At 42.3% G+C, this 22,987-nt stretch overlaps 1 protein-coding gene across 1 annotated transcript in view; it reads right to left on the minus strand.

Moving 5' to 3' along the window:
• Positions 1 to 2,821: 2,821 nt before the first annotated feature.
• Positions 2,822 to 22,987, minus strand: part of LOC126281406 (glutathione S-transferase 1-like) — an 83,559-nt gene continuing 63,393 nt past the window's right edge. The window contains exons 5-6 of the mRNA XM_049980344.1: positions 17,079 to 17,246; positions 2,822 to 3,033 (exon numbers count right to left, since the gene is read on the minus strand). Of these exons, the coding sequence (XP_049836301.1) occupies positions 2,875 to 3,033; positions 17,079 to 17,246 (327 nt within the window). The 3' untranslated portion in view covers positions 2,822 to 2,874. The remainder of the gene's footprint in view (positions 3,034 to 17,078; positions 17,247 to 22,987) is intronic.

Here is a 22,987-nt window from a genome sequence, read left to right on the forward strand (position 1 = left end):
GTCAGTCATCGGAACATAGTGCACAGTAATTGTATCATTAGTTTGGTTGAAATCCCGAAAACGTAACATCAATCAATCACACAGAGAAAGCCACAAATATCCTTTCTCCATTTTCGTTTCTCTCCAACGATCTCCTTTCTACATTACGTCTGTCAGCCTACTGCGGTTAGCACTTTCGTATGGTATCAGACATAGATCAAGACTGCCGAATTCTAAGAACTGGTGCACGAGTCAACGCCGTGATCTACTTCAACCGATCTCTTACCACTACTTTTTAATTCTTGAATTCCTAATATTGGGTCATCGGCACCCTGACGACCACAATATGAAAAGAGTTTCCACAAATATTGCTGCCTAGGCCAAAGTACATATACCAATGGACAGATGACGGCCACTTATTTCAAATTTCCTGGCAGATTAAAACTTTGTGCCACAAACCTGGAACCCTGATTTTCGCAGACAGTTGCTCTACTGACTGAACTATCCGAAAATATCACACAGCTCACGAATCAGCACACACTGCACTGGAGAGCGAAAATTGAGTCTGGGTTATCTTATTCATTTCCTGTCAGCTACCGTTCCCCTCCCTATGAAAGAGGAAATTATTGGCAAATGGAATTTATATATAAAAATGCTGCGTTATTGCAAAGAAGACGACAACCTTGGGTAACGCAGCCTGTACCGGACAGAGAAAGAGGAACAAAAGATGTAGAAAGACATCAGGGGCACGAAAATGGAGCGGACATATAGCTCAAGACAAGAGTGTAGAACCAATCCCATGCGTGGTACAGAGGTTTCAGATTCGCCGATGAAGAAGATGGGCGGCAGCATCTTGACTGAGAAGATATGGAATGCAACATGCTTAATAGAAAACAAATGGACGAAAGAAGTAATACAGGATTGGACAGCAATTCGAATAAGAAAAATAAAATATGTACACAGTGTTAAGTGGCTGTCTCCTGTGCTGAAACGCTACATGAGTGAAGTACTTATTCAGAAATGCACTTACCAATTGTCTTGATTGAGGTAGCGCCGCCGATGCCTGTAAAAGTACCTGAGGAATCGAAAGACAGTTTGCCTGAGCTTGAGCATTTATTACGAAGTGCTTTTACTGAAGAAACTAAAAGATAAATTAAGTGTGTTACTGCGTGGTTCAACACACCCACCCACACAAATATATTTAAGAGGCTACTTCGCCAGAAAAATGAAATCACACAGCTAAATATTATTACACATCCCTTTATAGCCTTTCTTTAATAATCCATATGACCCGAAGTATGAAGCAAGGCCCTTTTATGAAAAAGAGTTGTGAAACGATCACTGGTATTACACCACTAATACCAGTATGCCGTCTTGCCAAAGAGTGCATGACCTACACGCATTTACACCGGCTTTCTCAGCGTGTGCAAAGAGCTTCTGCACCTCGGTGCAAACATATATGTGTGTCTCTGGCGTCAGCAGTCAGACTGAAAACTCCCTTTCGTGGGACTGAGTTAACTGATTATGCGACTGAGGAATTGAAGAGCACACTGTCACTTTAGATAAACAGAAATAGGACCAAGCACGCTAACATGGACACCTCAGACAGCAATGTAGGATAGGAGCAGCTATAATAACTCAGTGGAAGATCACAGGATCAAAATAAAAATCATGGAAGCAAAGGTAGAGGAGCCAGAGAAGTGAGAGGTATGGGGAAGAAAGGAGACGTACTGAACAAGTCATTTGTAATGAAAAAGGGCCAAAACAAACAAAATTCACTTTGAACATTTTTTGTAGGCGACTTCCAACAACATTTCATAATGTATTTTAAAAAATGTATGACAGAACTGTATTAATACTTCTTATTATTCTTCGAATACATTTATATGAACACTGACAAGAAGGTGAAACACGGAGAAGACATGGTCATATGTCAACATAACTTCATACACGTTCACACCGGGGGAAGGTCTGTTAACGATTAGAGCTCCAATTGTCTGTGACAGGTGGGACAACCACCAGAAGGCATTAGTGTTTTTTGTGTTGAGTATTTTTACCAGGCGTGGGAGGGTATATGATGGGTATGAACAGCTTCAGTTGTTGAGTGATCACTGTGAAGGACACAGATATACGGCCTATTCGTGTGAGACATTTGGGTCTCCATTTGGGCAGCAGGTCGAATCGTCAATTATCCAGATTCTAGAGACAGTCGCCTAGTGTTGGACTGTATGGCAAGATGAGCGTAGGCATATTCATCGTCAAGATTCTGGTGGACCATGCCTGACTACCACAAAGGAGGATGGCATTTTGCACGAAGCAAGTCGTAAACCCATCAAATTTTTGCGTGCCATCCGAGAGGAAGTAATGAACTCCGTACAAGATTCTATATCAACCCGAAGCATTGGACAGAGACTAATAGAAGCCGGACTAGGGCATTAGCAGCCCATTCTTAAGGCTGCCGTCAGCACCACAACACAAACGGCTGCATCTGGAGTGCTGTCTTGAGCGGGAAGCATGGATGGCTGATGAACGACGTCGCATTTTGATCAACAATGAATCGCTGTACAGCACGACCTAGATGACCATCGTTGTCCAGCATGGCAGCGACCTTTGGAGAGGTCTCATTCTTCCAATGTTTTGTAGAAGCACAGTGGTCTTACTCTTGACATCATGGTGTGGGGACCCATCTGGTATGACTTCAAGTCACAGTTGATGTTTACCTATGCCTCTGAGTCGCTGTGGATATGTTTTCATTTGTATGATCCACGGACAGCATCGTAATCGGCGCAGTGTAAAGTTTTCTTAAATTTTGTTGTTATCCCAGATTAAAGTATATCACGCAGCAATTTATCCCGTTCTTTTATTACAATTCAGATGTGTTACAATCTTTCACACCTATCTTAAGTACGCCTTGGGCCCCACAAGGTTTTTGATGCCATCTCCAAAAATTTTCTCGCCCTCTTGATTCGCTTCCTCGTAGCCGCTAAAAGTGCTTCTACAGTTTTTCAACCAGTCCCGAATCTTCGGATAAGCACTAAAGTCCACTCCCATGGCCTGTTAAAAAGAAAAATATTTTTAAGTACTCTGGTGATTAAATGCTGAACATTTAACTTGCTATTATACTTCTAGTGTGAAGTAATCACGAATATACTAACAGAACTTTTAATTTTTGTAATGGGTTTCTACACATAAGGGTTACTTGAGACAGAATTGTAGTATATTAGGCTTTGTGCCTGGAAGTACTACACACCACTGAATTGAAAGTTCGTTGATCAGAGTATTCATTCTACAGTTAATTAGTTCTTTATAAATAGTTACACTTAATAAAAAATATTAAGATGTCCATCCATTCACTTAGGAACAAACGACACAAAATACACCACATCCGATGACAGAATCAGGAAGCCTGTATAGGTCTATGGGTGTTGTATTACGAATAGTGATAGACATTCACCACGTGACTGAATATCGACAGTCACTCATTGCTTTTAGTTCCGGACACCCCAGCTATGTAATTATCACCACACTTGGCTTCCATTTGCTGTTTCTGCAGTGTGCAATCTCTGGGGAAGATTTTCTGCAATTTCGTCTTCGGAATTAGGTATATGCCTATCGGTCTTCACAACATTTGTGTCCATCGTTTGCTTGGTGGACCTGAGTCCGTCCTTTCTTTCGGTTTGTAGTTCAGAATTTTCCTGGTACGAGTTTCATCTCTCATTCCATTTGATGTTTCCTATTATCAATGTGTTCAGTTATTTCGCCATTAATAGCATGTACATTCAGTTCATTTCGAATGTTTTCACTTTTCATTAATTTTTTTCTTGTGCAACCCCTCTCCCCCTCATGATTCTAATCTGTGCTTCTTGTATTTTGTTGCCATCTTTATTTTTATTTAGGAGACTGTCGCTTCAATAAAACGGTCATTGAATCGCCATAGTTTTATGAAATTAGTTTTTATATTTTTTTTGTGCTTTGTATCTAAGTGTTCTGTTTATTGACCCATATATGAATTTCCGGATTATGCAACGCAGAATTCGGAGTGACACTTGACGGGCAGCAACCGGCAGCCTTCCAAATTTAAGAGGCTTAACAGGAAGTGACGTCATGATAATGTGACCGAAAAAATCGTAACTTTTTTATCTTTAGATGATATAAGGAATTTTGGTAGCTATATTTGTTCTGTACTTCGAGATATCAACAATGGTTCCTGTAGAGTGCTTAACATCTCTTGGATTTAAGGAAGACAAAGATAAGACAAACTGACGAACGCTGTGATTTGTGAAACTTTCTCGCAGATTAAAACTACGTGCCGAACCGAGACTCGTTTCGTATCAGCGCTCACTTCACTGCAGAGTGAATATTTCATTCCGGGCTTTGGTTTGTGATTATTATTATAGAACATGGAAAATTTGTTATTAACATAAGTAATATAAATTGCACTGAAAATCACACTCTCCGTAGCAATAAAAATTTAAATGTAGCTATACCAACTACAGAAATGTTTTGTGATAACATTATGATGCCAAGAACAATTAGAGAAGAGGCAGCATGTCATGTTAAAAAAGGAAATATGTGATGCATCTACACGGTGAATTCTCCAATTTAATCTCGAGAGATATGTCGTTGAGGCAAAACTACCATGACAATGTGGCATCTAATACTGAAGAAATCAGCGGGGAAGCAGTGGATCGATTTAGAGGAAATATAAAAATCCTTAATTATACTATATGAATTGGAACTGGCTGGAACTAAAAGGCTGTACTAATGGGTGAACTGCCTGTGATATTTCTACGCTTGTAGATAATTTATTTACAGCTGCAAATTTGAGGGGATAGAGTGACGAGCAGTATGACACGGTTAAAATTGACAAGGGATGCCAGGACATAAGTGATGACTTACGAGAATTTACAAATGCACGATCTTTCGAGGACCTGGAGAAAGGAGAGTTGGAATGGTGTGAGAGTAGTAGTAGTAGTAGTAGTAGTACGGTAGATCTACAGGATGCTGAATATAGCCTCGTATTCCAGTTTAAGAACAACAAAAGTAAAGTAATACATATACACACACACACACATACAGATTACAGGTCTTGTACGACAAGGATGGAATAAATAGTCGACAGTGGCCTTATAGTAGAAACCATTGCGTCATTTATCTTAAATAATTTAAGGAAGTAACGGAAAACCCAAACAAGAATGGCCGGATGAAGACTGGAGCCTCCACCTTCCTGAATACTGGCCCACTCCGTTTCAAACAGCGCTACCTCATTCGATTCACTCCACGTGAACAACACTATTTTACAAATAAGTTGTTTAGTAGTGAAAAGACTAATGCTGCACTGTTCGCTCATTTCTCACTCCCAGTCACTGCACACACTATACACAGCTTGTTTCATAACACTGCACACACTATCAGCTGATGTCTGGACCACTCTGCCCATCACAGTTTCCCACCTGCCAGTCTGTAAAACCGAGTCAGCTTCCCTCTATAACGAGTGACATGTTGAACTCAGAAAGAGTATAAGTGTTAGTATTTTATTGCGTAGCTTTGCGAATAATTTTTCCCAGAAAACGAAAAAATGAAGGAAAAAACGTAATGTGAAAATGAAGTGTGGAATGTTGGATGCTTTATTACCGTTATTATTATTTATATTGCATTTTTTACAAACCCTCTATTCTGTGTTATGTAAATAATATTTGAGTGTACAGAATATTTGCATTGATAAATACTATTTAACTGCGTTTTTAAAGAAATTTGTTTCAGTAATTTCTTTAAGCTCCTTCGGTAATTTGTTGTAGAGTTATTTTTTCTTGGTAGAAAATGGTGTTTTGAGTCTAATGGGTATTATTTAAATATAAAAAAGTTCACTCTGGGCTTCTTCCATGGTCTTGTTCATGAAGGAGGAAAACCACGAGTAAGTAATTTCGTTAGTAGCTCAATTGAGTGCTGTCCAGTCACATTAATGTGACCACTTGTCCCAAAGCCTGAATAACCACCTTTTACAGTGCAAACCACTGCGAGATGTGCAGGAAGAGAGTCAGTGGAGTTCTGGAAAATACCGACCGTGTGGAGCCATGCAGACTCCAATGCCGTGGTCAGCTGAGCTAGGTTTCTCGGTTGAGATTCCAGGGCGCTAACAGCCCGATCGAACTGATTCCATTAGATTCGCGATTGGTTTTAAATACGGGGAGTTTGGTGGTCAGAGGAGCCCAGTAAACTCATCCTGGTGCTCTTCCAATCACACACATACTTTACTATCTATGTGGCATGTTGCGTTGTTCTGCTGGTAAATGCCATCGCACCGAGGAAGAATAACCTGCTTGCAGGGATAGACATGGTTTCCAAGGGTAGTTACATACTTGTGTTGATCTAAGACTGACGAGATGATCCAAGGAATTCCCTCTGTCGTGGGCCCTTCCGACTGTTGTTGGAGGGTATTCACTTTCATGCCGTACATGCCAGTGACCATCTGCCTAACGGAGCATAACACGTAATTCATCTGAAAAACCTGGCTGTCGCCACTCAGTTGTGGTATCGGCCAGAGAACTCCAGCCTTCGTCGCCGATGAACAGTAGTCAGCATGGGTGCGTGAAACAGGCGTCTACTGAGGAGGCCCTCACGCAGCAACGTTCGCTGTCACTGAGCAGACATTGTTGGTAGCCCCTTAGTTTATCTGGAGCCCAGTTGCTCAACAGTTGCACGTCTCGTCGCTCGTATACATCTTTGCAGACAGCGTAAATGCTAGCTACAATGAAGTCGATAATTCGACTGTAATATTGGCATTTTAATTTGATATCCCCCACGACTGACAAAATTTACAAAAAGAAAGTTAATTTCTTTGTCCACCCACACACTCCTGAGAATGGCACATTAACAATTTGCAATTACGCACCAATTTTACTGGCAGCTGCGTTGATAAATATTCGGCACCTCGCAAGGATAACTCCCAGATCAGGAATATTAGGTAAGTTGATGCAAGTGGTTCACCGTTGGCGAAAATCTCGCTTCTGAGCACACAAAGAGCTCTAAGCGCAGAACTCTGCACGGAACACGCGTTGGTGCAGTGCTGCGATACAGACTGTACAAGACGATGGCCAAGACGTCGTCTCAAAGTCCGTACTGCTCGATGGTTGAGGGCGAAGTCCTCTCTCTCTACAATTCTCTCGTCTCCCACGCGTACGAAAACGCGGCGGAAGAATAATCAGTTTCGGCCAATGTCGAACGCTCTATCATCGCCGAAGTCCCTCCAATGGCACTTCTGAGATCTACCCAATGACCGAGTAGGTCATAACGCCCCTAGCAAACGTAATTCCCGTCTTCGCCACGTGTTGCCCAGCAGAGGTGGCTCCGGATGTCGGGCTACTCCCAAAAGCTCCGTATTGTCCCGCGCTTCCGGTGACCGCTACCTGCCGCCCACGGCGGCCCGGTGAGCTACGGCCAGCTGCAGTCTTTATATTCCACATTTCTCAACTCCCGAGACTTTTCACCAACGCTCTAACTTAGTGGCTCAATCATGCTGACATTCACAGAATACTGCTCGAGAGTGCCTCATATTTCTCATAATTCAATAGAGCAATGATCTGATGCCCTTGCCAGTCTCTTTATTATTAATACTAATGATGGTAAGCTAACGTGTAAGTGCCCATGTCCTGGCACCTTACAACTTAACCACGGCGGTCGGCGAACAGTTCACAAATTCAACCGTTTCAGAAATGCCTTCACCTTTGGCCCGAAAGCTAATGTTTTGCCCTTTTTGGATGTCAGATACATCGCTCCGTTCCCGCAACGACTGCACTGTTTTCCAGGTCCCTCCGACATGCTTCATATAACCTCCACTGCTAGTGTTATCACCTGTCGTCTGTGAGTGGTTATTGGTTGGTTGATTTGGGGGGGAGGAGACCAAACTGCGAGGTCATCGGTCACATCGGATTAGGGAAGGATGGAGAAGGAAGTCGGCCGTGCCCTTTCAAAGGAACCATCCCGGCATTTGCCTGAAGCGATTTAGGGAAATCACGTAAAAACTAAATCAGGATTGCCGGACGCGGGACTGAACCGTCGTCCTCCCGCGTCCAGTATGATGACCACTGCGCCACCTCGCTCGGTGAGTGATTATTGAGCGTTGACGTCGAACATATGTGGTGATCGCATTAAAGGGACTGGGCCATGTATAATTAAGGGAACGAGAGCTCGTGGAAGTTTTGTTGACCAAACCAGGGTGCTGAATATTAACACTTATGAGTTGATGGATAATGACAACGCCAATAAGGCCATGCTTCAAGACGCAGACCAGTGGGCAGTTTACACATTCTTACGGGTTTGCCGGCAGAAGTTTCTTGTAAAGTGTAGGTAGAATCTCCAAAGGCTTTAAACGGAACTGCGGTGACTGCAATGGCTTTATCACAAACTGATTCATTTACCAGCACTAGGAAAGTGGTCAGCTAGTCACATTCTCCGAAATTATTGGAAATCTTAGTGTGGGAGATATAAAAGAATTGGACACTCGGGAAGGTCAGCGCAGGTTTTCACAGGCACGGGGAAGTGAGTCTGGAATTAGAGGTTGCTCCCTGGCGGTAAACGAGAAGAAGACCAGTTTGGCCAATGGGCAGATTCCTCAGTATATGAGAGCACTGGAGACATGTGTACATAATCAGTGGCAGATTAATGTTTAATGAGCTCTGTATGAGAAAGGTAAATTTCTACTAGATACAGGTATGCAAGTATCCATAGCAAGTTATGGAGTACGTATTGTAAGGAATTTGAACACACATTATCGTGTTGCAGACTAAGTGATGTAGGTGGGATAGTACTCATTCGCTTGGTTCGACATTTATGAACTCCTGCGTTAGACACGAAAAGTTCTGGCTTTGCTTGGAAGTACTTCCTCGACGTAGCAACAGTTACGGTATCGTATTTGGACCGGATTTTCTGTTTAAACGTCAGGTGAAAATCGATCTGGAACAACACGTAGTCGAGACGGATGGGTCGCTGTTCAGTTTGGGTTTTACTCCAGAAAAACCGAAATACTTTAAGACACGTCGCAGACATCAGGGAAGCCACTTAAACAGCGTCCACGATCCCTTAGAATCAATTCATTAGACAAAATACCGAAAGGTACAGATTAGTTAGTCTGGGTAGACGTAGGAGCAGATTTCACTTAATATTTTGTATGTAGGTGAACTCTTGACGGAAAACAAGGAACAGGATATTACACAGCATTTTGTACGCCGTAGTCTATCACATGTGCAAGGGGCAGTGTCCATCAGCATGTCCTTAACTGGCAACATAAAATTTGCGCAGTAAACAAATTCCACCATTAATAAAGTCTGTGTGTGGTCGTCCAGAAGGGGAATCGTGGTACAAGACGTTTAAAAATGATGGTGAACAATAATTTGGTTGGCCAGAAGAGGAACAGTACCTAGTCGAGCGTGTGGCCGCATCCTAAGGCATATCTTTGGAAAATACATAGAGAGCGCCTTCGTTGGAGACTTGTGGGTGAGCCGGGAAAGGAGGCACTGGTTGTTCCGACGGAAAAGGGGGACCTGAGTGACAGCAGTGCTTGACATCCAGCTCCGGCCACCGACAATAAACATTGTCCCACGACTCAATGCTACCAACGAGACGCTGCCAGAAGTCTGCAGCGCTTCTTCTGTTGCGCTGATGGCAGCCTGATCACAACTCGGTAAAATGCACTGTAGCTCTCACCTAAGTCTTCCTGCGAATTCCATATGCCTCAGAGCAATCACGTTTTGAGCACACTGGTAGCGACGCTGAGAATCTTCTAATTTATAATGTACAAATTATCATTTCCTGTAATTTGTAAATTATACTTACATAACTATGGTTCAAAGGCACTGATGTCTCTGAAAGTAAATATATTAATATTTGTGACTAACTCTCTTATGCCCTTGTGCGTGACGCTCCTAATCGTTTTATATAGAATGTCCCAGAAAATGGTCAGAGCTTTTTATGTTGTGCACGAAGGCACAGTGATCGGTTTTCATGAAGGAATCCACGTCTCGAAACGCACAGCTTGGGCGCTGAAGAGTGTCGAAGTCTGAGATGAGTGTGCGTTCGATATTACATCAATGAACTGAAAGTGAGTAGCACGTCGCGCTGTCTGCATTACAAACGGACTTCGAACTGCGTACCTCTTACGTCAATGCAGAGCCTACATTGGCGTTGCTGAGCCTCATGCGCATGATTCAACACCTATGGCTGTCTGTGGATTCGACCAATAAGGTCCTTCGCTGACGTTACAGGTGCGGAATACACCATACTCTTCATATTATCCCTTAGAAAATAATCGAGAGGTGTAACTTTTGGCGGCCGTGCTTGCCATGGAACTGGTCCACACCTACCAATCCGATTGGGATATTGGACGCTCAGGTGATTGATATCAAAGTGCGCTGGAGCTTCGTTACGTTGCAGCCATATGTCCAATAGAACATATACTGGCACTAAATCCAATAGGGTAGGCAAAACATCTCTAATAAATATGAAATAGATCGGTCCTGTTAGAGCGTTTGAAAGTTTTTTTTTTTTTTTTTTTTTTTTTTTTTTTTTTTTTTTTTTTTTGTTCTTTATTGGGGGCTGGCAGCAGCGTAATATGCCGCTCTGCAGCCTACAGATAAAGTTAAAAACCTAATGAGGAGATATAACAATAAAAGAAGTGATAAAATGGTGGCTGTTTTAAACAGGTACATGGTGAAAACGTTGTGAAGAAAACATAGAAAACAAAGGGGTCAGTGACGCTGATTAAAAACATGTACGAAATAGGCAGGCACAATTAAAAAAACACGACGACAGTCTGGTTTCTGTTCGCAACACTTTAAAAACGGGACCCACAACACTGAACATTCACCGAAAAACACTGTACTATAGAGTATGAAGGCATATGGGTATGAGGGGGGGAGGAGGACCTGGACAGATGAGGGGAGGGGGGGGGGGAGAAGGTGGAGAGAAGAGGAAAAGCAAAGAAAAGGGGGGAAGCCGATGGAGAGAGAGGGCACAGAAAGAAGGGGGTGTGGGGCAGACTCGAGAAAGGAGTGGGGAAGACAATGGAGGAGAAATAATAAGGACCCAGGGGAGAGAATGGAGTCAGGGAGTGGGTATATGGAGAAGAAACAGGATGGAAGGGGGGAGAGAGAGCCCAGGAGGGGGAGCGAGGGGGAGATGAGGATCATAGTTGATTGTTGTTGTTGTTGTTGTCTTCAGTCCTGAGACTGGTTTGATGCAGCTCTCCATGCTACTCTATCCTGTGCAAGCTGCTTCATCTCCCAGTAACTACTGCAACCTACATCCTTCTGAATCTGCTTAGTGTACTCATCTCTCGGTCTCCCTCTACGATTTTTACCCTCCACGCTGCCCTCCAATGCTAAATTTGTGATCCCTTGATGCCTCAAAACATGTCCTACCAACCGATCCCTTCTTCTAGTCAAGTTGTGCCACAAACTTCTCTTCTCCCCAATCCTATTCAATACCTCCTCATTAGTTACGTGATCTATCCACCTTATCTTCAGTATTCTTCTGTAGCACCACATTTCGAAAGCTTCTATTCTCTTCTTGTCCAAACTAGTTATCGTCCATGTTTCACTTCCATACATGGCTACACTCCAAACAAATACTTTCAGAAACGACTTCCTGATACATAAATCTATATTCGATGTTAACAAATTTCTCTTCTTCAGAAACGCTTTCCTTGCCATCATCCAGGAAGAGGAGTTGATGGGAGCCACCTCAGGAAAGGAGATGAAGGGTGTAGAGGCGGAGGTTAGGGGGGACACAAAGGTGAAGGTGCCAGTGGGCAGGGGCTGGAGAGGAGAGGAGCAACCAGGTGAAGAGGGGAATCAAGGCAGTGGGAGGAGTAGAGGACGTGGACATGTTCGAGGAATAGGAGCAGATGAGGGAAAGGAATCAGGTCACAGAGGATCCGCTTGGGGGATGGGAGGCATATACAGAAGGCAAGGCAGAGTGCATGGCACTCGAGGACTCGGAGGGACTTATAGAATGTGGAGGGGGGGTTGGTCGTCCAGGTTGGACTGGTATAACAGAGGATGGGACAGATTAACGATTTGTAGGTGTGGATGATGATAGAGGGGTTCAACTCACATGTCCAACGAGAGAGGAGTTTAAGGAGATGGAGGCAGTTGTGGGCTTTGGACTGGATAGAGCAGAGATGAGGGGTATAGGTGAGGTGTCAGTCAATGATGAGGCCAAGGTAGGTGAGGGTGGGGGAGAGGCGACAGGACGAGCAAAAATGGTAAGGGAAAATTTGGCAGTAAATACAGCCCAATGATATGGTCACCAGTTATCCCAGCGAATCACCTGTACACTCTGATTTTCGTTTGCCCAAACATACATGTTTTGTAGGTTTAGTATGCCATATCTAGTTAACGTGCATTCATCTGTGAAAAACATCAAGCTCGGAATTGCGGCTGGAGTACGCATTGCTATAAATACTATTGTGCAGATTGCACTGTCGTGAGCAGTCCCTCTCCTGCAATGCCTAGACTTTCTGCATATGGTATGGATGGAGCCAGTGTTCATGGACGACATGCCACACGCCACCGTTATGCACCGCCTGTGCCACCTGCCAAGAGCTGGTGGCTGGGTCTTCGAATATTGTCAGGACGTCCTCCTCCAACTGCAGTGTTCGAGCCACATCATATTTCGGGACCTACCAGAGCGCCCACAGCAGACTACAGTATGCGCAAGTGCTAAGCACAAAGTGCTAATATTTTACTGTACAATGGACACACCTATGTGCATCTTTCCCGGTTCTCTGAGGAGTCTCTCGATAGCTGCGAATGTAGAATGAGGTGGGATACGTCCATTTCGAAAATGTTCCACATACAATCTTGCAGCAACTCTTCCATTGCAACCCACTTTGCCGTATCCAAGCACCACGGTAAACAGTTCCTCAGCTGTGTATTGGTACATGTCGCACTGCTGTCAATAAGGAAGTTTACGACTGATCAATAAGCAATAAAGTGGCATTGAACATAAAGAAAACTAATGCCATGAATTTCAGTTTGAAGAAGGAAAATGACAATGTTAAATTAAATGTAGATGGCACCTCTACAGAATCTGTAGCAAATGCAAAATTTCTAGGAATCAATATTGATTCTCAGTTGAATGGTGTGAACACACAAAGGTACTTGCAAGCAGAATGTCATCAGCATGTAATGCCCTTAGAATCCTGTCATCAGTGTGTAACATGCAGTGTCTTTTAGTTACATACTACTCATATGTACACTCACTTCTTAGCTATGGCATTCTTTTTTTGGGGAACAAAAGCACAAAATACGAACATAATTTTCAAACACCGGAAAAGAGCCATAACCAAAAACAGTAGTCGAGCTAATTGTAAAGGTCTGATAAAACACTGGGGATTTTAGCTGCACTGTGTGAATACATTTACAAGTCTTTTATACACGTCAAAAATAACATTGATAATTACAGTACAAACAAGTCTGTCCATGACCATGGAACGAGAGCTAGACTCAACTTACGTTTTCCAAGAAAAAACAAACATAAAACTCAAAACAGCGTTTTCTACCAAGGAATAAAACTGTACAATTAATGTACCAAACGATATTAAAGAAATTGCAAAAAATACACTTACATAAAAAGAGAGCTAAAAAGTGCCTGTTACGCAATACATTTTATACATTGAAGGACTACTTAGATAAAACAAAGTAGGGGTGTGCTAAAATAAATGTTGTACAAATAAATAATGATAATGATTATAAAACATCCATCATTCCACATAACACCTCCATTCTATGTTTTTTTCCTTCTTTTTTCCTTTTCTAGAAAAATTTACCCCCAAGCTATGCATAGCACAATACTAACACCTCTTCCCCGCTCTTAGCTCATCATCTCATTTATTATAGAGAGATGCTGACTCGGTTTTTCAGAATAGCAAATGGGAAATTGCGGGACAGAAAATGACCCAGAGAACACCAGTGTGTGTGTGTGTGTGTGTGTGTGTGTGTGTGTGTGTGCGTGTGTGTGTGTGTGTGCGTGTGTGTGTGTTTGTAGTGAGTGAAGTGTTACGAAACAATGTGTGTATAGTGCGTGCAGTGACTGATAGCGAGATACGAGTGAACAATGTGGCATTACATTATTTAATAAGTTATTTGTGAAAAAGTATTGTTCACCAGGGGTAAATCTAATGATTGTCTCTAACTAGAAGTCTGTAAATGTATGTGTAGTCGAATTAGCTTATTTTAAATTGGTCTAAACTTGTAAATACTTTGACATGTCCTATATCCTTTTAAAAAGAGATCTAGGGATGAATACAGCTACTACTACTACTACTACTACTACTACTAGAACAGACAAGGTCTGCAATAGGATGCGCGCAAGGGCTGTGCAGAGCAATGTAGCGCACTCGCAGAAATGTTATTAGGCTCAGAACGTCCATGCACAGTACACAGATGGCTGAATGGTTGCATACCTTCACTGTTCTGACACCAAAACGAATCGGAACAGACCGTCACAATCTTTCGTTCTCAGATTCCAACGCTTTCCAGCGCCCAATCCGGTCGTTTCCAAATAGGGTTCCTGCCGGTTTTTTTTGCCCTATTTAATCTGCAAATGCCACAATCAAGTGCAGTTTATCATAATATAACTCCTTTTATTTAATACACAAATACCGCACACAAGTGCGGTATATCTGAAACGGCAAAAAAACTAAACGAGCAGCGATAGAAATACACCGTTTGTTGCAAATATGCTTGGGACAACAGTACATTTTCAGGCGGACAAACTTTCGAAATTACAGTAGTTACAATTTTCAACAACAGATGGCGCTGCAAGTGATGTGAAAGATATAGAAGACAACGCAGTCTGTAGGTGCGCCATTCTGTACGTCGTCTTTCTGCTGTAAGCGTGTGCTGTTCACAACGTGCAAGTGTGCTGTGGACAACATGGTTTATTCCTTAGAACAGAGGATTTTTCTGGTGTTGGAATTCCACCGCCTAGAACACAGTGTTGCTGCAACAACACGAAGTTTTCAACGGAGGTTTAATGTAACCAAAGGACCGAAAAGCGATACAATAAAGGATCTGTTTGAAAAATTTCAACGGACTGGGAATGTGACAGATGAACGTGCTGGAAAGGTAGGGCGACCGCATACGGCAACCACAGAGGGCAATGCGCAGCTAGTGCAGCAGGTGATCCAACAGCGGCCTCGGGTTTCCGTTCGCCGTGTTGCAGCTGCGGTCCAAATGACGCCAACGTCCACGTATCGTCTCATGCGCCAGAGTTTACATCTCTATCCATACAAAATTCAAACGCGGCAACCCCTCAGCGCCGCTACCATTGCTGCACGAGAGACATTCGCTAACGATATAGTGCACAGGATTGATGACGGCGATATGCATGTGGGCAGCATTTGGTTTACTGACGAAGCTTATTTTTACCTGGACGGCTTCGTCAATAAACAGAACTGGCGCATATGGGGAACCGAAAAGCCCCATGTTGCAGTCCCATCGTCCCTGCATCCTCAAAAAGTACTGGTCTGGGCCGCCATTTCTTCCAAAGGAATCATTGGCCAATTTTTCAGATCCGAAACGATTACTGCATCACGCTATCTGGACATTCTTCGTGAATTTGTGGCGGTACAAACTGCCTTAGACGACACTGCGAACACCTCGTGGTTTATGCAAGATGGTGCCCGGCCACATCACACGGCCGACGTCTTTAATTTCCTGAATGAATATTTCGATGATCGTGTGATTGCTTTGGGCTATCCGAAACATACAGGAGGCGGCGTGGATTGGCCTCCCTATTCGCCAGACATGAACCCCTGTGACTTCTTTCTGTGGGGACACTTGAAAGACCAGGTGTACCGCCAGAATCCAGAAACAATTGAACAGCTGAAGCAGTACATCTCACCTGCATGTGAAGCCATTCCGCAAGACACGTTGTCAAAGGTTTCGGGTAATTTCATTCAGAGACTACGCCATATTATTGCTACGCATGGTGGATATGTGGAAAATATCGTACTAGAGAGTTTCCCAGACCGCAGCGCCATCTGTTGTTGACAATTGTAACTACTGTAATTTCGAAAGGTTGTCTGCCTGAAAATGTACTGTTGACCCAAGCATATTGCAACAACGGTGTATTTCTATCGCTGCTCGTTTAGTTTGTATTGCCGTTTCAAATATACCAGTCATTTTTTAAACACCCTGTACATATTGTAATTGCATCACATTTACGACCAATAGAACGTATTCTGTTTGAAGAAATGAACATGAGAGGGATTACTGCGAAGCTAGTGCCACGACGGCATAATGATCAGCAGCAACATCACATGGGACTTAAACAGTCTCTTCAACACTATCTGTACTTCCTTCCCAACATTGTCACTGATGATGCACGTTTTATTTATGGCTGTGACCCCGCAAGAATGCAACAATTTCTCGCTATGGGAGATTCCTACGTTACCTCGACAAAAAAAAGCTAGACTAGTGAAGAGTAACGCTAATGCCTTGATGATATGTTATATTGATGAGCATCTTTATAAATAATTCGTCCCTTTGCGACGCGATTTCCGTAAAGTGTTCCACCGCGATGTTGTAAGGCGGTTGTAGGAGAATATAAGGAGAAAACATCCACAGAAGTGGCGTACGAAGGACCGGGTTCGCCACCAAGGCAAAGCACGACCGAATTCATTCTATATTATTTAGGAATTTTTCAATAAAATCAAGATGTCAGTTGTTCCCTGTCCGCCTTACTCACCAGACTTAGTTTCGTATGACTTTTTCTACTTCCACAAGATGAAAGTTCAATTGAAGAGACAATGATTTGATACAGAGGAGGAAATTCAAGTGAACTGCAGAGGGTGCTTAACACCCTATCAAAGACAGACTTCCTGGATGTATTTCTAGAATAGCAGAAACGTTGTGATCGGTGATTCCTCTCCCAAGGTAACTGTGCTTGAACGGAAAGACGCTGAGAAAGATATAAATAAGACGTAATGATTTTAATTAATATATTCGAGAACTTTGAGATACCACCTCGTATTTCCACTTCTGTGCAGAAGACAGTGTGAGGATAATGGTAAAGAGACGTCCTCGAGAGCAGCTTACCTTCAGAGTGCCTGCTGTAACCCCACAGGAGATGTCTGCCACAGTCGCGTGGTCTCCAGCTACCCATCCAGTTGGCTCCAGGTACCTCTCCAGATTTCCAAGAGCATCATATATGGCGTCTCTAGCGTCCGCATCCACATTTCTTTTCCCCAGGAAGAAAACAGGAAACTGCAATTATGTAAGAGCTATTTTAATTTTGGAATTCAGAATGATGGGTACTTAAAATGACAGGACACTATCGACGAGATTATAGAACTTAGTAAAAAATCATAAAATAGGAAACTTTTAAGATCCTGTTTCTTCATTTTACATCTGTCCGCCCCCGGTAGCTGAGTGGTCAGCGAGACAGATTGTCAGTCCTAAGGCCCAACTAGTAATAAGTAAAAAGACCTTAAAATAACTTTTACTTCTCAATTATTCTGTGTAACTAACTAGATCTTGCAATCAGTGCTTTCTTCCAAACTCCTTCGGCCACATATACAAATGTAGTGTACCAAGACTCAGAAAATGCTAAACTGAAATAATAAAAAGCGTAAGAAACTACTAACGAACTCAGTCTGACAGACACTGGAAAAATATAGAAGATCAAAGGAAAATAATTACCTGGACAATAACAGAAAAAAAGAATAGAACTGATTGTCTTATCGGAACGAGTAAAATTCAAACTGTTTCTGTAAAACGAAAATTGTTACTTTGGAACTAAAAGTTTATAAACGTTTAAAAGAAAAGGTTTGATTCCCGGCTGGGTCGGAGATTTTCTCCGCTCAGGGACTGGGTGTTGTGCTGTCCTAATGATCATCATTTCATCCCCATCGACGCGCAAGTCGCCGAAGTGGCGTCAAATCGAAAGACTTGCACCAGGCGAACAGTCTACCTGACGGCAGGCCCTAGTCATACAACATTAACATTTACTTGTTTTACATCTACATCTTCCACACACGTAATTAAACAGTCCGTGTAAGCACATACATCGTGATTCATGTTTAGTTACTGGTCTTTGGCTTATCACATACTCCTTCTTACCTGAAATAGTGGAAGGTATTGATTTAAAAAACTGTGACCATTACCGTATTATCTATCACGCAAAAAAAGGCACTCTACTACGTAAATTGTGGTACGTGGCTAAATAAATTTGTACATAATTAAGTAAGGTACTCATCAGTCCTACCTAGGTAGTAGAAAATATAACTAAAAATGAGGTAGCATTTGACTGGAGTAATGAAACGTGAACTTTTCCTAGGGGTTCTCTACCAGGACTGCTTCGTTTCCAGACATTACCTTAGATACAACTGTTAGCTCTAAGTGCTGTCCTGTTTATGAATGATACAAGTTAAACTACATATAAACCTACATTCCGCAGCCACTTTATAGTATTTGGTGCAGGTTACTTGGTATACTGCTGTCACTTCTCACTTTTCCTGCTCCAGCCACAAATAGTTTGTGGGAAAAACGAATGCTAGTAAATCTCCATGTGACTTCCAATCCCTCTAATTTTACATTCGTGGTCGTTTTGCAAGATATACATAGGAGGCAGCATATGTTTTTTGGTTGACTCTTGTAGAAATTTACAATCCCAGAACTTTAACAGTAAATCACTCAGCAGTCCAAAACGTGTCTCTCGCAGCGTCTGCCACTCAACATGGCTGAACATCTCCATGATGCTTTCAGACTTACTAAATGAACCGAGAACTAAATGTGCTGCTCTTCTTTAGATCTTCTCAATTTCCTTTATCGAGTCTATTCTAGTGTTGGTCGAGCGAGGGTTTTGTAAGCTACCTACGTTGCCAGTGGACTACATTTCCTGACAAATCTGCCAATGAATCTATGTTACCTGCGATTATTTTTATGCGGCCGTTCCACTTTAAATAGTTCCAAACACATACTTCTAGATTTTTATGGATGTGACTCCTTCCAGTGATTGTTCTGTAATCGTGTAGGTATTCATACAGTAATGAGTCTTTCTGCCTATTTATGCGCAGTATATTATATTTGTTTGAGTATTCACATCAAATCCCTGCACCAAGCGTCAATCTTCTGGACAATTTCAGTACGATATCTCAGTGTGATCTGCGAGTAGCGTCTTTGATTCATAATCGAAACGTCCTCGGTTCCGGGTTTGAGTCCCACATCCGCTTATATTTTCAATAATCATCAGCATTGGGTCCGCACTCCTCCTGTATAAGACGTCACCCTCATTCTGCCAATGGCCTCGTCAAAGAGAGTGGAGGAGCGGACAAGGGTTCAGTGCACTCTCTTGTCCTTGGGGTGGGAAAGTGCCGCTAAAGGCTGAAGGATCAGCAACAATCAACGACCTGAGGATGCAGAAAGCAATGGAGATCACTGCCTTAAAGACACACAATGTGCATCCGCAGGACGTGTGGCCTGTAACTGAAAAAGTGTCATAATGATCTCTCTATTGGCAAAAGATTCCGGAATAGTCACCCACACGGGTCTCTGAGAGAGGACTACCAAGGAATGTGGGGGTGACCATGATACAGAGACTGAATAACCAACGAAAGGATAACGTTCTACTAGTCGGGGCGTGGAAGTCAGAAGTTTGAACATGCTAGGGAAGCTAGAAGATCTGAAAAGGGAAATGAAAAGGCTTAATCTTGGTAGATGTATTAGGGAGAGGAGCAAACAGTGAGGTCATTGGTCCCATCGGGTTAGGGAAGGACGGGGAAGGAAGTCGGTCGTGCCCTCTCAAAAGAACGATTCCGGCAGTTGCCTGAAGCGACTTAGTTAAATTACGGAAATCCCAACTCGGGAAAAAGTCCAGCGTGCTAACCACTGCGCCACCTCGCTCGGTATAGTAGGGGTCAAATGGCATAAAGGGGGTAGGATTCGTTATGAATAGGAAGGCAAGGCAGAGAGTGTGTTACTGTGAACACTTCACTGATATTGTTGGTCTCATCAGAACTGACGGCTAACCAACACCGACAACGATAGTTGAGGTATACTTGTCGACGTCGCAAGCTCAAGAGACAGAGAAAGCACAAGAGGATGTTGAACGGATAATGCAGTACGTAAAGGGAGAAGAAAATCAGTAGTCATGGAGGACTGGAATGCGATTGTAGGGGAAGTAGTAGAAGAGAAGGTTACGGGAGAATATGCGCTTGGTACTAGGGACGAGAGATAAGAAAGACTAATTGAGTTCGGTAATACATTTCAGCTAGTAATAGCGAATACTCTGTTCAAAAATTTTGGAAGTGGCAACATTTTATTGGCTGTGATCCAGCAACCGTACACTATTTAATTACAGAACGTATATACAGCCACTTCGGTTGCAAAAACTTTTTGTCAGTTGCCCATGGTTTCGAGTGCACTAGGGCAATCTTCATCAGAATGAAAAGTCACATGGAATACCTAAAAATATAATGACATGGATTGAAATACTATACACTTAATGGGATTACATCCATAAATTACGTACAGACAGAATGTACTTACATGTGAAGAGCTTATTTCAATAGTGGTACAAGTCCATTTTTGTCCATTCTGAGATGAAGAGTCGTAAAGTTAAATGAGCGCTGAAAAATCTGCAGTTGAGATACCAGAAATATTCAAGTAAATATACTTGAGTATTTCTGGTACTTCAACTTCAGATTTTTCAGCGCTCATTTAACTTTACGACTCTGCATCTCAGAATGAATAAAAATGGACTTGTACCACTATTGAAATAAGACCCTTATGTAATCACACCATGGTTTAAAACGTCTGAGCAAAAGTGCTCTCGTCAAACAGAAATGCCATAGGAATAAAAACTAAAATGTAGAAGTATAACAAAATTGTCAACCAGATTAAATACTGACTGCATGGAATATAATGACAACCGCAAGGTCGCTTAGGACCAAGGGCGGCATAATACAGCCGCTACCGTCAGACTAAACGGCTAAACACCGAGGCAACCAGGAAGTGGACACGAAAACAGATCTGTTTCCATGTCCACGCGCCGAGGCAGCTACGAGGTGGACATGGAAACAGATGTCCACGCGCCGAGGTAGCTACGAGGTGGACATGGAAACAGATCTGTTTTCGTGTCCACTTCCTGGTTGCCTCGGTGTATTAGCCGTTTAGTCTGACGGTAGCGGCTGTATTATGCCGCCCTTGGCCCTAAGCGACCTTGCGGTTGTCATTATATTCCATGCAGTATTTAATCTGATTGGCAGTTGTATTATACTTCTAAGTTTTAGTTCTTAAACCGTTGTGTGATTACATGTAAGTAAATTCTGTTTGTACGTAATTTATGGATGTAATCCTATTAAGTGTATATTATTTTAGTCCATGTCATCATATTTTTGGGTATTCTATGTAACATTTTATTCTGATGAAGATTGCCCAAATGCAGTCGAAACAATGGGCAACTGACAAAACAATGTGCAACTGAAGTGGCTGCTGTTCAGGAATCACAGGAGGAGCAGATATACCTGGGAAAGGCCAGGAGATACGACAAGATTTCGGTTGGATTGCATCATGGTCAAACAGAGATTAAGAAATCATATAATGGATTGTAGGGCTTACCCAGCAGCAGATATAGACTCGGACCACAATGTAGTAGTGCTGAAGAATAGGCTGAAGTTTAACAGATTATTCAGCAAAAATCAATATGCAAAGAAACAAGGAACGGCGAGGTACTCTTGAAGTTATCTAAGGTTATAGACGCAGCAATAAGGAATAGCTCAGAAGACAGTACATCTGAAGAGGAATGGGCACCTCTAGAAAGAGCAGTCTCAGAAGTTTAAAAAGAAAAACATCGGCAGAAAGATGCTAACTGTGAAGAAACCGTGGATAGCGCAAGAAATACTTCAGTTTGATCGATGAAAAAAGGAAATCCACAAATGTTTCTTGAAATTCAAGAATACAGAAATGCAAGTCACTGAGGAATGAAATTAACAGGAAGTGTAGGGAAGCTAAGACGAAGTGGCTGCATGAAAAATACGAAGAAATTAAAAAAGAAATGATTGTCGGAAGAACTGACTCAGCATATAGGATAATCAAAACAACGTTCGGTGAAATTAAAAGCAAACGTGATAACATTAAGAATGCAACGAAATTCCACTGTTAAATACGGAGGAGAGAGCGGATAGGTGGAAAGAGTACATTGAAGGCCTCTATCAGGTGGGAGATTTGTTTGCTGTGATAGAAGAAGAAAAAGGATTCGATTTAGAAGTGTTGCGGATCCAGTATTAAAATCAGAATTTAAAAAACCTTTGGAAGACTTAAGATCAAATAGGGCAGAAGGTATAGATAACATTCTATCAGAATTTCTAAAATCATTGGGAAGTGGCAAGAAAACGACTATTCACTGTGGTGTGTAAAACGTACGAGTCTGGCGATATATCATCTGACTTTCGGAAATATATCATTGCGAAGACTGTAAGAGCTGAGAAGTGTGAGAGTTATCCCACAATCAGCTTAACAGCTAATGCGTCCAAGTTGCTAACAAAACTATAGAGAAGAATGGAGAAGACAATTGAGGATCAACACTAAAGAAAAATCAGGACACGTTCATAGGATTTTCCGACCTGAAAAAAGTGTTCGACAATGTCAAATGGTGCAAGACATTCGAAATTCTGAAGAAAACTGGGGTAAGCTCTAGGTCAATAAGGGTAACATACAACATGTTTGAGAGGTACGAGGAGTAATAAGAGTGGAAGACCGAGAATGAAGTGCTCGGATTAAAAAAGGAATAAGACAGGGATGTAATCTTTCCCTCCTACTGTTCAGTCACCATGTAACGCCGGAAATGTATATCCTCCTATTTCCATCTATTGTACTGTAAACTTTTTCCTTATTTTGTTACCTGAAGATATGACACTTCTGTGTCTTTATATATTGTAATTGTTTTACTATTTGTATATATATATTTATGCATTTATGTCGATGTACACTCCTGGAAATTGAAATAA

Source organism: Schistocerca gregaria, chromosome 7 (genome assembly GCF_023897955.1).
Source record: "Schistocerca gregaria isolate iqSchGreg1 chromosome 7, iqSchGreg1.2, whole genome shotgun sequence".
In the NCBI taxonomy this organism is placed as follows: domain Eukaryota; kingdom Metazoa; phylum Arthropoda; class Insecta; order Orthoptera; family Acrididae; genus Schistocerca; species Schistocerca gregaria.